Here is an 18303-nt window from a genome sequence, read left to right on the forward strand (position 1 = left end):
CATTAGATTACACATGTGAGCGAAATCCTATGGTACTTGTCTTTCTCTGGCTGGCTTATTTCACTTAGCATAATGCTCTCCAGGTCCATCCATGCTGTTGCACAGGGTAAGAGTGCCTTTATTTTTTGGCCAAGTTGTATTGTATTGTGTAAACGTACCACTGCTTTCTTATCCACTCATCTGTTTTACCTGCAAGAACTCTTTAAAGGTGAATTGTTTTGTGGGTTTTGTGAATTCCCCTCCCCCAAAAAAACACGTGTCCCCAGTTTGAGACTGGTTTGGTCTCTCAGGTTACCGGTTTCCAGGTTAATCTGGTACACATTCAAAAAGGATAACTATGATAGCAACGATTTATTTATATAAATAGTTTGTAGCTTGAGATGGATATGTCCTGAGTGTATATATGCTTATGCATATTTCTTATAAATACTAATTAAAAGTGTGGGTGTTCTCAGAATGCCTGCTCTGTATCCTTAAAGTGGTTGGTAATGGTGACAAAAGCTAGGATTCACTCATGTATGATAGTTTATTTTGTAAAACATTAGCTAGATTTTTTTATCCATCATAGACAAATTTCAAGTCATGTGAGCTTTTTAAACCATTTGTTAATACAAGCGGGAACTAAGCAAAACCACCAGCCATATATATATATGGCTTTAAAACTTTAATCTAAAATGAAAGTCATATCATGTATTTATACAAAACAACAAATAACCACTATGGATACTTGAAATCATTTATTCAAGGCATGTTTTATATAATTTTGCACTCGTAGTATAGGCATACAATAAAAGAATGTGAGAGTGTAGGAAAGAATATAAAGCCAGCGTCTGGGCGTTTAAAATAAGAGCTCTTCAAAAAAGTTACAGGTGTTTTACAAATAGGATTCCTGAAAAATTTGGAAGAAACTAAATCTTCAGTAAAAATATTACATTACCAAATGACATGTAGTTAGTAGCAAGCAGTTATATATTAATTAAACGTTTATATCCTGTGAACTAAGACAACACATTTTACATTCAAGTTGAAATAATTCAGCACCATTCGAGCTTGAAGTGTTTAAAAGTGGCCCAGGACTTTTCATAGCTGGAAATGAAATACAGCATGTGGCAAAAGTAGGTTTATAGTTGTGAGTATAAGAGACACAGTTTATTATTTTATTATTATTTATTATTTTATTATTTTCCATACGCACAACTGTAAACCTACTTTTGTCCCATCCTGTATGGCTGCTGTTCGAATATATTAATTGTGAATATGAATTTTAAATATAAAAAATATAAAAAAGGGTAATCTTTACTTATCAGTTACTATATTGCTACTATCAAAACAAGTTACTTTAAAAATAAGGTATCTTCTGACAAGAAATTCATTTTCACACAATTTGCTGAAGATGAATTCTCAGTGCCATGACAATTTTAAGGATCTGTGTTTCCTCTAGAATCTAAATATTGAGAATGCTTCTGAAGGTGATTATCCTCTGAAGCTTCAAAGAGAAAAAATATATTCTTCATTATTATAGATAATGCCTAGTGATTGAAATTGTGAATAAAATTATTGTGTAAAAATATAAAGATTTCCTGGAAACAGACAAGTTCTGGATTCATATGTGTTTGTACTCTTGGGAGATAATCCTAGCCTCCAAGGTCAGGACATCTTTAATCCAGACTGTGGTCTGAATAATTATGAACCCACTAATAATGGCATATGGAAGACTTACTAAATTATTTTTCTACTTAGCCCATTTTTTCACATCTTTTTTAGCTTAAAATCCACTCTTTTCAGTACTCAATATTGTTTGTATCATTTCTACTTTTTATTTAAACTTTTTTTTAAATTTAGAGTTTGGGAAGGCTGGATTGCCTATCTTATTAATGGATAATTTTTACCAGGTAATCATTTTCTGTGAGTTTTTGTGGTTATTCAGGGAAGAGCTCCCTTGGGGCTCATAAGTATCTAGTGGTAGATCAAGACTTGTGAACCATTTGGTAGTGTTTAGGGTAACTGAATGGGTAGATTGCTTACATAAGGAATAAGTGAGAATCTTTAGCCTCCTATTTGAAATTTTTCCCCTTATCAACCAAATGGTACATGTTATATTTAAAAGGCAGACATTTTAGGGATTGGAAACATATTTTTAATTATTAGTAACACATACATGCATACAACTATTAATTTTTAACTTATTTTTAAAATAAAATGTAGTCATGAAAAACAATAGTGCTTAAAATATAATTTTTTAGACATATAGTTGTTAAAAAATGAAATAAGATGAACCTAAAGTGTAGTAATGACATTTTTAATACTTCATTGAGGTTAGAGACAACCTTTTTTATATCACAATGCCCAGCCTGTGAATGCCTGGCATATATGAGGCCCCTAGATGATGAATGGACAGATGGAGGGCCCAGTGAATGATAGTAAATGTGTCATCTCATGTTTATCCAAAGGCCATGCTATTGGCTAGCTTTTAATACAGGGGTAAGAATCTTGATGAAAGTGTAGATCTTAAATCTGTAGATGCCAGTCTGGCTCAGTACTAATACTGACAGTAGTTTTTTTTAAAAAGCAAGTATGTTAAAATATTTGAAAAGATTACAGTTTAAAAGAAAGGATCATTCTACAATCTTAAAACTAACAAACAATTTAAGGCAAAGAGGTACATCAAAGAGGCTCTCCCAGAGCTCAGATACTTGCCCAGTGAAAGTTCTGGCCTCTGTTAAGCTGTTTGTATTCTCTGTTGGTAAGCGTGTGCCCTGGTAGATGTGGATTCTGTGGCCCTCTATTACCTGCCCCTCAATGACTGTCCATCTCTAACCCCTCTCAACATGCTAGGCACCAAATGAGTGCAGAATGGTGTTGACTTTACAACTCCATGACCTATATATAATACAGGGATGCCAACTCATTTTTAAATTCTACCTGATGTGTCCTGGCACTTGAAATACCTTGCTTGAGATTTTAACGCTGGTTAATGTAGGAAAACTTCAGCTTAAGCACCACTAGCTTAAAAGTGTAATTTAATTTCTTTCTGCACCTTTTGAATCTAGGAAAAAGAGAAATTCTCCAAATTCTGTTGTGGCACATCGTTTCACAGTTTAAAATAAAATCACAGCTGTCTCATTATGCAGCACATCCTTGGTTTTGCAGAAAGTACTTTTTCCCCTTATTCACCAACCCCTCAAGTATGTAATGCTATGTGCTCGGCTAATTTCGATTATATTTCAGACAAACACACACACGCACACACACACATGAACATGTATGACTGATTCCTGGATGACTTGGGAGAAGGTTTCTGGATCCACACATATTATGTCATCTATTCTGGATAACTTAACTTTTCTTTAGCATTCCTCTTTTTTAAAGCTGAATATATTTTTTAAAACGTAGAAAATATGAAAATTCTGAGATGTTTCTTGTTAAGTTTTTAAAAGTATTTGAGCGACAGTTATGGATTGAGGGACTTGTTTGTATGATTTTTATTTTCTGTCAGAAAGAAAATTTTTTTGGCTTATATTTCAGTCTACTTGTGCATTATCTTTGGATAGGCTATCATATCTCATCAGCATAACTTCCCATTGACACATTGGTTCTATGTATACCAGTCCCCAGAATGGTATTTTAAACAGTGCCACTTAAAGGGTCTCTGCCCAAAGGAAATTTAGAGAGTAGAGGGGAGCATCAACAAATGTCAGGGAGCAGTTGGGCAGTTCAAGAACTTAATTTGTTCCAAAACAAAAGCTGACTTAAGTCAGAATGAAATTGTACACTTGTCAGAAAGAAAGGAATTTATCTACTAATTTAAAATGTAAACATAAATTTTATATAGGGATGTAACTATCTGAATACATATACTGCCATTTCTTTGCTATATAGTAATATTTCTTGACACCAATGTATTTGTTCCTTCCTCAGCACCAAATGTGTCCATATCTAGTTACACAGTAGGATCCCATTTCTAAATTAATCGATGCCAGGACATATATAAACCAGTTATTGTGGTGGTCCACTGAAAGTTTCAGCACTTTAGAAAATTCCCAGTTCAAAGTAATTTCGGCTCATTCATTGAAATGATATTTTCTCTTCTGTATTATAATTTCAAAAAGACCATAAGGAATTTGGATTTCTTTGAAAGATCCAAGTGTGCAACTACAGAATTGAAACATTATGTTAGTTCACAAAATAATATGAATAATAATATTAAAATTTTTCCGAATCCAATTTAAATGTTCAAAATCCAGTTCTGTGCTTAGTTATAAAACAGTTCAAACAGAAATTCCTTTGTTGATTTCTGTTCTTTTTCAAAACACATAAGTCCTACTGAAGTTAATCTATTTTTCCCACTTCAGAACACCAGGCACTGATTTATCCATTGGGAGTCGTGGCTTGCTTTCTTAATACCTATATTAAAAAACAAAATAAAACAAGTTATTAACCTGATAATATAATAAATGAATATAGTAGACAAGTTTGAGACCTTTTTAAAAATTGAGGTATCATTTTCCTTCCACCTAAGCAAGTCACCTTCTGAAGTTATCCATTAATACTGGGTTTTAATATTGGTTTAAACAAAACTGTGTCAGTAGCAGGAAGTGTATGCCTGATGCCTACAGACTTGATGTTTATAGTTTAAAAAAAATCCACTGAAACAATGAAGCATAAAGCAGGACTTATCAGATCAACAGCCCTGCCCTGGTGAGTGCACTCCCTGGAGTAAGTATGGCGTGCACCAAGAAGCAGGGTCATGGCCTCTTCATTGTCCTGTGTTAGACCTTTTCCAGCATGATTCTGGATGGACAGTGAGGCATTAGTGGGCAAGACACTGGATCAAAGCCAATAAATCAAACATTAGTGTATTGATTTTACGATCATAGATGCCTATGTAAAGGAAATAAGAGTGCACTTAATCCAAATCATAAACCATAGATGTACAGTAGATTCTGTGAAAAGCGAACTTAATAGTAGCACTGTAGAACAGGACTGACCACAGAGTCACTGGGTCCATATGCTTTGTTTACAATGAGGAAAGCGAGGGAGAAGAGGACACATAAAAGGAACATACTTTCTAACTGGGTAGTTTGTTCACACAAATGGAATAGTCTCAAATATTTCATTAATGTGAAAAGCATCAGTAAATTGAGAGGTGACATGTCCTTAAGAGTCGGACAACAACAAAAGTACAGTGCCATTACCAAGGGAATCATACACACCACTGCTTAGAGACTGACCACATAACTTTAGGCAACACACACTCCTTTCCCAAGAAACTGTAAAGACTCTTCGTGGCCTCCAAACTGAAGTTCAAACTTCTTAGCTTGCTTTTCCGGGCTCTCTTTGATCTGGTCTCAGCTCACTTCTCCATTGTTTTTGCCTCTTAACTCCATGAAACGTGTTTTAGCCAAACTAGAACGTTTGCTTTTCCAAACATGTTCTGCAATTGCTTCCGGCCATGGAGGTGTTGGTGATGTGGACGACTCCTCCCCGCATGCTCTTGCCTAACTCTCCCCAGAGCAGACCTCCTCAGCCTTCAGGGCCCAGTTCAAAGGCCGACTGTCCTAAAGCCATCCCTGATTCTCAGCCAGAGGAAATCTCTCCTTCCTCTAACCTCTGGTTCCTAGCAAGGGAGGCCGGAAGTGCATGTCAGAATGTAAGAGCCAGTCACCTTAAAGGTGAGGGTTTCGTTTTCAAGTCAAGGTTTCTGCACCTCTCCCATTATTTCCCACTCATAGATAAGGATGATTTTATTTTATTACAAATCAGTAGTTATGGGTCATTAAATCATTTCATATTTTCATCTGATTGGTATTTATTATTAAAATTCTACCTCAGACATTCTTGCAGGTTAGTTACCATCAGTTGTGGTAACTGGTTTTTAAAAAGGCAACTCTAGACTAGAGCAGTATAACAATTTTTATTTGCTCAAAATAACCTGACAACATCCAGTTCAGTAGATTCTACTGATGAAAAGCAAGACACGCTCTGTGCAACAACAGAGTCACCTCGACAGACCTATTCCTAGAGGAAGGTCAGCAGTTGTCCCTGGGAGTCACCTCGATAATTTTCACAGAGGCCCTGGTCCCACGGCATTTCATTTTACCCCTCATGGAACTTTTTATATTGCTTCTCTGTTACGGTTATTTATCTGTGTCTCTCACCCTCTCAGTTCTAAATTCCTGTGAAACTATAATTTATTTCTTTTTTTTTTTTATTCATTTTTTTAAAGAGGAGAGAGAGAGACAGAGAGAGAAAAGGGGGAGGAAGCATCAACTTCCATATGTGCCTTGACCAGGCAAGCCCAGAGTTTCGAACCGGCGACCTCAGCATTTCCAGGTCGACGCTTTATCCACTGCACCACCACAGGTCAGCCCCCTTATAATTTATTTCTTAATCAAGTACTGGATAAGAGGCTAGATGGTAGTGACCTTCTCCTGGCAGTGGATAGACAGTGGACAGCAGGCTGTCCCCACCATGACAGAGTACAGCAGGAGACAGACATTAAACAAAGGAAGGGACAAGTAATGAGTTGGAGTTATTGTAATAAGGTTATAAGGGAGCACTACAGAATCAGGAGTCTTGTGTTTGCATTGCTTCCTGATATCTAATGTAGGAGCTTAATAAATACATAGTGCAATGTGAGCATACCAGTGAATAAATAGAGACTGTGAATAAACTAAGGAATGATGAAAATTAAGAGAAATTAATCCATTTATTTTTTTATTTACCTTAAATTACATTGATATTTTGAGGGGTTGCGTTATACTATAATCAACTCTATGTAATATAGGACAAAAAACTATCTAGGTTTTCTGTATTACGGACATATTCAGAAGAATATCTTTATCTCTTTTTTTCAGTGCGGTCCCCTTGCTATTACATGCTTCGTTTGTATGTAGTCATGGTAGTCATGATGACCCCTGTAAAGCACAGGCTCTGCTCCGCTAAGGGGATGAGGAAAAGGCACACCTGCAAGGTGAGTGCAGCCCAAGCCACAGTAGGTGGCTCTGGGAATGGAGCCCCTGTGTCCCCCTACGCCAGAAGCCCAGGTGTGAGAACCCGCACAACCAGGTTCAGGTGCTCTTGGGGAAAACGACAAATCACAGGTTCGTGTGCGCAAGACACTGTTCTGGTTTGTGTAACGGAGAAATGCCCATTAACTGTGAGTGTCCAGTGTATCTGTGAGACCTTTCTGTACAACACAGAGGCTCCGGTGCCTCTCGGATGTCAAAGCGGAGCTGGTGTGTGTTCAGTGTCACTCTAACGGTGTTCTCATTTTTTGGAACCTGTCACTCACAGGTGGCATCTGTAGTGAGAATCTAGAACCCAGCAACAGTAGAGCCAGCAGTACTTAAGGGATCTGGGTGGGACAGACAGACAAGCAGGAAACCTACCCCATTTTCTCTAAGCACTTTTGTCAACACACCACCCCTGTTACAATAAATGTGCTGAGATTCTATGTAAGATTTCATTCATTTTAGGACTAAGAGAATTATGAAGGCACCTCCTCACAACCCTCCTTTTACAAAATAGATATTTCCCTAGGACTTGTTCTAGAACTCAAATATGTCAACTCTCGATTCTATAGAACAGGCAGTCTGGTCTCCAGTTGCATTCTTTAAGGCAGTGACTTTTCAGACTGTACTTTGAAGAACTCTAGGAATTTCTCCAGAGCTCCTCCACGGACTCTCCGGCAGGAGCAGGAAGCCCGACCATTAGGGCTCCCACAGCTCACCCACAATGAGCTGTAAAATATGCATATTTTACATATTCGGCCTCCACACAGGCTTTCTGGGTAAACAATATGTTCTGTGTGTATGTCTTCAGAATTAAGCTTCAGGATACTACAAACCTGAGTACATTTCCCTTTCTCTAGCATTACCAAAAAAAAAAAAAAGAAAGAAAAACTTGTTTCAACTATGTGATAGTGTAAACCCTACCATTTTCTTCTTAAATTTTTTATTTAGTGATTGGTTTTTTTAGAAATAGAGGGAGGAAGGAAGGGAGTGGGGGATAGAGAAATATTGATTTGTTGTTCCACTTATTTATACATTCCTTGGTTTGTTCTTGTATTTGCCTTGACCGGGGATTGAACCCGCTACCTTGGTGAATCAGGACAATGCTCCAACTAGCTTAGCTACCCAGATAGGGCCAGGCTACCGTTTTCTGTTCTTTTCTTTTTTTTTTTCTTTTTTCCTATTAAGTGAGAGGTGGGAAGGCAAAGACAGACTCCCATATTCACCTGAATCGGGATCCACCTGGCAAGCCCCCTAAGGGCAATGTTCTGCCCATCTGGAGCCACTGCTCTGTTGCTCAACAACAGGCTATTTTAGTGCCTGAGGCGAGGCCATGGAGCCATCCTCAGTGCCTGGGGCCAACTTGCTCAAACCAAGTCATGGCTGATTGCAGGAGGGGAAGAGAGAGAGAGAGGAAAGAGGAAGAGAGAAAGAAGGGGAAAGGGTGGAGAAGCAGATGATCACTTCTCCTGTGTGCCCTGATCAGGAATCAAACCCGGGACTTCCACATGCTGGGTGGACACTCTACCACTGAGTCAAGTGGCCAGGATGACTAACACTTTCTACCTTTGTTTACAAGGAGGCTATAGTAGTAGTAGAAACAGACACTTCCTGTATAATGCCTGCTGATGAACTAAAATGCTTTGTGAAAGAGTATCACTTGGGCAGATAAGACTCACGGTGAAATTGTGCAGCCCGAGGCATAGGCATGATGTCCTGTGTAGCGAATGTCACAGCGCACGACATTGTTGGAATAGTCTGACTCAGGCACCAGGTAGCTGGGGTTCACACTGACCTAGGCAACACAAACATCATCCATATTTCAGATCCATCAGCAGTGTTTACTGGTTAATTTCTTCCTATTTTCACAGGGCTAGCATGCTTCAACTCACTGAAGCAGAGAGGGTTAAGTCAGACAAGTGGTTAAACCTCTGGAGAAGATTTAGGGAGAGGCTATAATTTTTTCCCTTGAGTTCTTTAAAATAAGAAGAATTTTCATATATCTTTTAAAATAGTTCTAGGAGACATATAATTTGGTTTCAGGCCATGATTATTTAACATTTAAATCCAGAGGAAGAGATCTATTGAATTACAATTGAAATAAATTACAAGTGCGTATTTTCAAAGGTCTCTACCTTCAGAATGTAGTTTCCAGGTGCTACGTCTGTAATATCAATCCATTGGCAATCTATATCTGCATTATAAGTATCATAACAGCCAGGACTCAACCCCTAAAACAAATAGAATTAAAAATTTTAAAAGATGATATATGGTTAGAATATGCTAAAGAATATGCTTATTATTTGCAAATTAAATTTTAAGTTAGTACTTACAAGAGTTTGACATAAAACTATACTTATATTGCATCTCCCTTGAGAAGTATACATTACTCAGCCTTATAGCACCTCCAGCTAAAAAAAATACAGGACTAATATAAGTAGTAGTATATCTAGCTTCTGAAAAGTGTCATAATCACCAGAAATAAATACAATCTTAAGTGACAACATGGGCCTTCACCAGAATTTGAGACTATCACCCATTTATGAATAAAGGCCACATAATAACCAGGTTGGCTCAAATGTCCTCTTCTCAGTACAACCTTCTCCAGTTTCCCCTTTTGGAAATTACCTTCTGATACTCTGCCCATGATACTTTTTGTGTGTATAGATTTTATAATATTTATCCTTTTCTGCTCTGAATTATAATTATACTATATAAAAACATATCTAGGTCATAAGCTTTCTAAGGGTAGGGTTTATACATTTTTGAATAGCCTACACTAACTTTATTACATGTCAGAAACAATTTTAAACATGTTACATATATAAATTGGGTTCCTAGAACTAAATGAGGTAGGTGCTGTTATTCTCATTTTACAAATAAGGAATTGGGCACAGTGAGGTCACAAGGCATGGTAGGAAATGCAGCTTGTAAGTGGTTGAGTAGGGTTTGAGTTTAGGCAATCAGATCCAGATTCTCTGATCTTAACCGCCACACTGTACTCTCTCTCATGGTCACTGACAGATTTATTGAATTAAAGGGATGACTGTCTCAACGTATGATCCCACCTCACTCCACTTGCTAAGGTATTCATTTCAATAAATGAGTGACTTCTATGGGCCGAGAGCAGAAGAATACCAAGGAGACAGAGTCCTGGCCCTCCAGAAAGTTCTAGTCTGGAGCAGTTTGTTCAAATTGAAGTTCGTAGGTACATTCATGATTCCATTAGTTCTTCATGAGAAGTTTTACTATTGCATTTTCATTCTAATGGCAATCTAAAGTAAATTATAAAGCATATGCTAAGATCATTTTAACTCAATACTGTCATTTAATTGCAGCACCCAAATTGCTTTGGTGCTAAAGATCACCTTGGTCACCAAAGAGATGGCAAAATCATCTAAGCATGTCCTGCCAATGCTGATTGGGCTATCACCTGATTCGGGAAGAAAGGGAGAATTGTGCTGTCGTGCTGCGCACAATATAGCACGGACAGGCCACACTCAAAAGTCCCTGTGCCATAGTAATGATTACCATATACCCACCTTAGTTCACACCAACCAGTACGTTAAGGAGTAAATATATCATGAATCATTTTTGTTTTCTGGTTCTAGCACATAATTCTGATTCTGGCACATAATAAATACTTAAGAAGTCTTAGTGGTTACTATTGTTGCAACTGCTACTACTAAATTCATGGCATTATAAGGATTCATCAGATTAAATACCTCTTTAATACAAATTTAAATAATGCTACAATGTTTATCTGACTTTCAAGTGAACAAAAGAGCTTTAAAGAATGCTGAAGTGGGCACTCTAGGGTAACTCAGCTGTCAGAAGTTAATATGAGCTTTGATTCTTTTAACTAGCAAACAAATATGGGAGTTTTTAAGGCCATTAAGCAAACAGGCATTTCATATATTCAAAGTCAGACATTAAAAAAAAGATTAAATGTAGACCCTTACCAGTGGCTGCCTAACTAGCTATTTTTTTTTTAACTTTTTCCATTGATTTGAGAGAGAGATAGAGGAAGGAAGAGAGGAACACATCAGTTTGTTCCACTTATGTTATCCATTTAGTTGTGCACCCATTGTTATGTGCCCTGACCAGGGACTGAACCTGCAGACTCAGTATGCTAGGACAATGCTCTATCCGTGCAGCCACTCAATGAGGACCTAAATTAGCTATTTGGTTTTGGTAAAACACAACCATTTGTTACATTAAGTGAATGAGGTTAATGTGACAGTTTCTAGTTTTTTATAATTTTTATTTTTAAATAAGAGGAGGGGAGTTTGAGAGACTTCTGCACACACCCCAGCCAGAATCTACCCAGCAACCCTTGTCTGGGGCTGATGCTCAAATTAACCAAGCTATTCTCAGTGCCTGAGGCCAACATTTGAACCAGTTGAGCCACTGGCTGCAGGAGGGGAAGAGAGAGGAGGAAGAGAGGGAGGGGAAGAGAAGCAGATGGTCACTTCTCATGTGTGTCCAGACCATGGTTTGAACCCAGGACAGCTGCAAACCAGGCCAACGCTCTATTCACTGAGCAAACTGGCCACGGCTATAAATTTAATACGTACATTTGTTATCTAACTTATATGAAAGTATAAATAGAAGGAAGTTGTGTCTAGTTATATTTGGGTACATTTAATCAACATTATAATACAGTTAGTTCATCCAAGTCAACATTGGGGTTTTGTGAAAAAAAAATTTTTTCCTTTAAATGAAACACCAGTCTAAGTGAAAAACACAAAGCATAAATCACTTGTAATTCAAAACCTGATGAATAATAGTTAAATAGGACACAAATGGATGACGATTAACAGGAAAGGTACCATATAAAGTAGAGTGGGGTTACCCAATAATTGGGGGACTAGAAGTGCTATAAATATCTGTAGTCCTAGATTCAAGTATTTCGTCTGTGAGCTGTCCAGAGTGCCTCTTTCTAAACGAAGAGAATCAACTCCAGGTTTCTGCCAGGGAGGTGCTATGGGACTTGGAGATCACTGAGTGAAAAAGGGAATTTCTGTATGCACATATATGTAATGTGTGGGAAAGGTACAGCATCTTTTGCTTAAAGAGTAAGTGCTGCCTCAGAGCACATGGAATTGGACTTCCCTCTCTGCCCCCCCCCCACCTTCCCATCACCACCACCACCACCACCATCACTATCCTGCCTCCAATTGCTATGAAGTTCTAAGCTCAGAGAAAGAAGCAACAGTAACATTTAAGTTGCCAAAAAGTTTCTTGCTGCAGCCAGGGAATTTGCTTCCCCAGGTTCTAGCTGCTGATCCCTCTGTGCCCTGAGTTATATACATTCACTGCTCCTTGCCAAGATTTTGGCCAGAGTAAAATTAAAACGTCCTTTTACAAATTAGAGTTTCTTATGGAAATACTGGCACAGCTTTTAACTGACACAGATTTTCCCATTATAAGACATACAAACTGCTTAGTTCAGCCTGATTTCTAAAAATCCATCCAAAGAACATCTGACATCAATTACACTGTAGCTTTAAATATATATATGCGTGAAGAAAGAAATTGTATCCTTCTGCTCTTATTTGCATGATTAAAAGAGACAGTTTTTAAAAGTGCTTTTTAAGAAACCTATTTTCTCTCCTTTTGCTAACCACAATCACTGGGTATCCTATTTTTAGCTTACTAGGTGGAGGGAGGAATGGTTTTGCAGGTGAGAAAACAGGTATCTTTTCTGTAGTTATTTACCAAGCCTGTTAAAGTGTACAGAATGAGTGCAGATATTGGAAACCATTCAGATTTTTTCAGAGAGTAGAGTGCTGCTTTTGATTGTGGGATATAACGAGTATGCGGTGACCTTCTGTGATGATGAAGAACTTTCAAAATAATTTAGATAATCAAGCCATCATTTTTCCCAACTATTTTCCATCTGGACTAGGTGACCCCCTAAATGAAACAGTTTATAAAAGACAAGCAGGAGGAAAGAAAATAGAAGACCCCTTTATTTTCTCTCTGAAGCCCGTGGATCCCTGATTTGATCATGCCAACCTACCTGTGTGTGTGCAGTACATGCAAATCGCCTGTGGTAGCCATAGTCACAGGATGTGTCCTCAAGACAGAAACTTGCTTTGTGGCCTTCGGCCACTCTTCTCTGAGTGCTGGCATCAAGCAGGTCATAGTGGCTGAACTCATCCATGCTGTGGTAATGTCTAATGTCCGAAACAACACAGAGACCGTGGTCAGTAACATACAGAGAAAAAGCAATGACAGTTTTAGTTGACTTCCCTGCTGCCTCTCACATTTGTTAGCACATTAAAATCGAAATAAAGAGACAGTTTTTAAAAGTGCTTTAGAAGAAAACTATTTTCTTAAAGGTTCATGCTAGATTCCCCCTACCCCAACCAGGGTCAGAAATCTATCAAAATTGTAAGCTTTAAACTTTGCTATTTGGGGTGGTGAGGAGGACTTATTTGAGAATTTTGAATATTTTGCTTTTCTATAATACCTTGTTTTTATCTTTAAATGTTACATAGAAATAGACAATAAATTATCTGTGTTTAAGTGGAACCTGACACATGTTCTCTAGTATGTTTTCTTTGGCTGCCACAACTTATGTTTCATTCCAAAAAAGAAGAGCACATGACTCTTGGGAGGTTTCTGTGAGATTTTAAAAAATTGAGTTCTCATAGATTTGAAGTCATTACTACAGTGTTAAAGAGGAAAATGGCATGTTTTACCCACCGTTATTATTTAACTGGTATAAATTTTTATTTGAAAATACAGTAATTCTATTTTATCAGCAGATTAGGAGCTCATATCTGTTGTTATCCCTTCATTAAGGAGAAGGCGCTGAGCCGTTCATGTTACATTAAAGGAAAGAACAAGAGGACATGGCTCAAACTGCAGAAAGTTTAAGGGCACACATCAGGATTTCCTGGCAAGAAATACCTGGGCAATTTATCAAGGCAAATTATAGAATAACCTAATGTGCAGATCTTTAAATTCAGTACAGAACAGGCACAGTTATATTGATACAGGTCTTTAAGAAGCTATTGGAGATAGATCCTTCTCAGTCCATGGAATAGAGCGTATACGCCTTTCTTTGAGAAAGTTTTCTGAACACTTTTGGTAACCATTTGTGATCTTCATCAAATGCTGTTAAATGCTAACTAACTATAGATGATCTTGGATGCAATGGACTTTTTAAATAAATCTTACTTGCAAGATATTGGAGTAAAATTCTAGTGAAGCCAATTGCTATATCCTATCAACAGAGAGAGAGAGAGAGAGAGAGAGTGTGTGTATGTGTGTGTATTTAGCAAGAGACAGAGACAGGAAGGGAGATGAGAAGCATCAACTCTTAGTCGTGGTATTTTAGTTGTTCATTGATTGCTTCTCATATATGCCTTGACCAGTGACTCCAGCTGAGCCAGTGACACCTTGCTTAAGCCAGCAACCTTGAGCTCAAGCAAGCAACCTTGGGCTTCAAGCCAGCAACCTTTGGGCTTAAGCCAGCAAACATGGGGTCATGTCTATGATCCCACGCTCGAGCCAATGACCCTGCGCTCAAGCTGGTGAGTCCGTGCTCAAGCCAGTGACTTCAGGGTTTCGAGCCTGGATCCTCAGCATCCCCAGTTGATGCTCTATCCATGGTGCCACCACCTGCTCAGGTTCCTATTAACAGTTTTAATAAGCTGGATTTATAGTTTCTAATTTAAAAGCTAACAGGATCTAGTAATTGATATACTATCTTAAAGATGGACTCCACTGGTTATGCCACAATACATGGAGAAAAATTCTAAATGTAAATAACAGCAATTTTCTCCCTTTGTATAAGAATCATTTGAAAAAATGAAAAAGCAATTCAGAAGTATCCAGGAGGTCCTTCTACTTACTGGTGACAACTGTGCCACTCCCAGGAATATCTTGGTCGGCTTGGTAAGAAATCTGATGTCCCTTGGTTTTTCACTCTTTGGGGAAATCTTAGCAGCACCCTGTGATCATAATCTCTGACATCAGCCCTATATGCTGAGCTGTCATTTTGAAAAAAGAAACATTGTTATTTTCTCAGAATGTTGACTAAAGACAAAACTATAAGCAAAACCTTTTCAATATGTAACAGTGACTGCCCCACTCCCAGGATTAGCTTTTCAGTTCCAAGAGACCAGGGCATTTTGCTTATTTTATTTATTGCTGAATCTCCAGATCCTACAATACTGACACGTAGTCAGAGCACTGTGAACGTGTTGAATGGGTGAATGCATGACAACTATGGAAATCCTCAGTTTAAATGTAAAAAACTAATAAAATCACATATATATGTGAAAAGTAAACTTTGTATTTATAATCGAGTTTAATCATGAATTTGTGAAACTGAGGTGGAAATCACACCAGTTATGAAAAAATCATCCATATTTACTTAAGAACTTTGAATTTAGCAGTACATTTCTTGAACAACTAAGATGTACAGTGGGGAAATAACTCTAAAAGAGTACACATAGATTAGATATATAATTTTGTAACTTCACTATCTTCAAAACAACAGCATTACTATGATAATATAGGGAGTGCAATGGTGTAAGTGATGCAAGGCTCAAGAATGAAAATAAGCTTCAATTTCTTCTTTTCCTTTAGCTTGACAGTTATAAAGGGTCAAAGTGGAAAAAAACTTACAAATAAGCATTACTCTGTTCCTTCTAATATGTTTTGTGTGACTATACATTCAAATACTATTGGTGACCTTATTTTACACCTTAAAATGTTTTGAGACCTATCAACACGTCCTTTTGCTCCCTCTGCTGGTTTCCCAGCAGCAAACTTAGAGAAATCCATTCCCAAAATTGCTATGATTTTATTTTAGGACTGATGGGAAAACAAAGTTCTTGCTCATGGTCTTATTCTGGCAGAGGTTATACCCAAATAACTAAGTTAATTATGGCTTCAGACAAAAGAAAAAAACCTTTGCCAATTAGGGGTCCCATACTGGCAAATTAGCCCCCCAATCTTTTAAAGGTGTATTAAGCTCTTTGATTATAGTATTTCCCCCCACATTATTGTACAGTAAATTGTCTAATACAAAGCTATTGGCTCCAAAGTTGAAGGATCTTGGAAAACAGACGTGAGATCTGCAACCACTCTCTAGGATAAGAGTTTTGCTCCATCTCCCTGCTTTGTGTGTAGTAGTTTGAAAGGCAGAACCCACACAATCTTCAAATTTTTAACTCTCCATCCAGGTAAGCATGCTCAGCATGACCTACTTCCGAACTCTTTATAGAAACAAGAGTGGTCAGGACCAGGCACTTGATTAGCCCCCAGAATCAAGACGGGAAAGCCCAGCAGCTCTTATCCCAGCTCTTACCTGGCCAAGCAGTTTTCCTCCGCAGCGCATCTCAGGTTGTACATGGACATCTTCTGTACGTACGTGGACGCCTGGATGTAGTAGGGATCTGGCACCAGGTCTGGAAGACCTAAACGTCAGCAGGCGATGAGCATAGGAGTGAGACAACCCTGCACCCCCTACCCTGGCTACTGATCCCTCCGTGTCCCAGCTCCTCATCCTTGGCCCAATCATGCTGTGGGGCTGCGGGTAACAGGAGAATGAGGGATGCCCCGGGCTGCAAAGCAAAGTGGAAAGAAAGCAGGAGGGGCCAGGCCCGCGGTTTGCACTAGATTCCAGGGCTGCTTCTGCAGGCTCAGGGGGAGGAATTGCATCTGCGGGGACTAGGGCCTGCCGCGCCCTGGCAGCCACGTCGGGGAGCCACCAGCCACATTGGGGAAGGGTGCGCGGGTGGTTCCAGTAACTTGGGGCGCTTACCATACTGGAAGTAGCCGGTGCCGTAGCCGGGCCGGTACCTGCTCCCAGGCCGGGGCCTTTCGTACGTGTCGTAGTAATTGTAATAGGGGTTGTCGTCCGAGTACTTGTAAGGGTTGTACGGGTCGTCGCCCACCATGCCGTCCACGCGGCTAGGCGGCCTCAAGTTACTGAGCGCAGGGCGCTCTGCCGGCGCGGTCCGGTTATTCGCGCGTGAGGCTCCGGAGTCGCGGGCCCCGGACGACGAGTAGCCAGCTTGGAACCAGTGGCGGGCGGCGGGCCTGGAGCGGCCGGCCGCGGCTCCCGACGAGGCAGCGGTCCGTGCCCGAGTCGCCGCCGTGCGGTTGTTGCGGAGCAGCAGGATCGGCGTGCGCGGCTGCGGGGCGGCAGCGTTGTCGGCGCCCGGGGCGGTGGCGCTCGGGTCCCGTCGGCGCTGCGGCTGGTACTGTGAGCCCTGGCTCAGCAGGCTAAACACCTGCCCGTTGTTCTCCCATTGAATCTTCTGGCTCCAGGCGCCGGGAGCAGCCGGTGCCTCGCGCCGGGGCTGCTGCTGGCCGGCGGCTGGCGGGGCGCAGCGCAGCAGCGTGCAGAGCTGCAGCGGCCCCAGCAGGAGCGCGGTCCAGGCGAAGCGCATCGCTCCCTTTCCCAGTTGCCCCCACTCCGGGAGGACGTAGCTCAGAGTTAAGAGAAAAGCGGCTTAAATCACGTGAGGATGGGAGAACTCTTCAACCGGGGAGGCGGTAGAGGCGCGGGGATATGAGTCCCCACCAGGCGGTACCAAGGGTGGGCTGCAGACCCTGCTTCAGTAGAGGTGGCCGCTGGGACGTGGCACCCTCCTCTCTCCTCTTTCCCAGTGCTCTGGGAGGCGATGGGGAGCGGCGCGGCGCCCGGCGAGCCGGCAGTGTCTGGAGTGAAGGAAGGAGGAGAGATTTTAAACTTTCTGGCACGTTTGCAAAGTTACACAAGCCGTTCTGGCCCAGCCATCCCTCCGCTATTTGTTCACGTAATGCGATTGGAAACGTGCAAGGGGGACAGCTCCTCGCCTCTGCCCCTCCCTCCCCGCGGCGTCCTGTCCTCCTCCCCCCAGACACGTTGCACAGGGAGCGTTAAGGGGAAAGAACAAAAACGGAACACACATCCTGAGACACACTCGGCTTAATCTGGGGCGAACATGCAGGAATTTCAAAAGACTCAGACAGGCGAAGGCAGCCAGGCCATGGGGCGACGCCAAAATATGCATGAAGAAAAATGCTATTAGGTCACCAGCCCTGGAGAGGCGGGAAGTCAGGAGATGGGGAGGGTGCTGGGGGCGAGAGTTGGGGGCGGGGGCGGAACGACTGTGACTAACATTCATCCATAAGGAGTTAACCAGACAAATTTCCCAATGCATACTGACTCGATTTTATGGGAAGTGTCCTCAGCAAATAAACCCCAGGATATCAAATTTTGTTTTTTTGTATGTAGGTAATATGAGAAATGGGTTAGAAAGTTGTTTCCTACAGTGAA

The 18303-nt window shown here is 40.4% G+C and overlaps 1 protein-coding gene across 2 annotated transcripts; it reads right to left on the reverse strand.

Annotated features, from left to right (window-relative positions):
* Nucleotides 1–757: 757 nt before the first annotated feature.
* LOX (lysyl oxidase) lies at nt 758–17783 on the reverse strand. 2 transcript variants are annotated; one of them, XM_066382088.1, is made up of 7 exons: nt 16801–17783; nt 16345–16453; nt 14882–15019; nt 13039–13195; nt 9149–9244; nt 8693–8808; nt 758–4404 (listed from the first exon to the last, which is right to left on the reverse strand). In XM_066382088.1, exons 1-7 carry the CDS (start codon nt 17429–17431, stop codon nt 4398–4400), a joined length of 1254 nt encoding a protein of 417 aa, XP_066238185.1. In that variant the 5' UTR covers nt 17432–17783; the 3' UTR covers nt 758–4397. The 2 variants fall into 2 exon arrangements, with proteins under 2 accessions (XP_066238185.1, XP_066238187.1); XM_066382090.1 differs by lacking the exon at nt 758–4404 and having other exon boundaries at nt 8689–8808.
* Between the last annotated feature and the right edge of the window lie 520 nt (nt 17784–18303).

Source organism: Saccopteryx leptura, chromosome 4 (assembly GCF_036850995.1).
Source record: "Saccopteryx leptura isolate mSacLep1 chromosome 4, mSacLep1_pri_phased_curated, whole genome shotgun sequence".
Taxonomy (NCBI): domain Eukaryota; kingdom Metazoa; phylum Chordata; class Mammalia; order Chiroptera; family Emballonuridae; genus Saccopteryx; species Saccopteryx leptura.

Coding starts and splice junctions, on each gene's coding strand:
- LOX (XM_066382088.1), bottom strand. CDS start 17,431: ATGCGCTTCGCCTGGACCGCGCTCCTGCTGGGGCCGCTGCAGCTCTGC. Junction 13,196..14,881: donor GAGTGGCACAGTTGTCACCA/GTAAGTAGAAGG, acceptor TTCGGACATTAG/ACATTACCACAGCATGGATG. Junction 9,245..13,038: donor CATGTACTGCACACACACAG/GTAGGTTGGCAT, acceptor TATTTGTTTTAG/GGGTTGAGTCCTGGCTGTTA.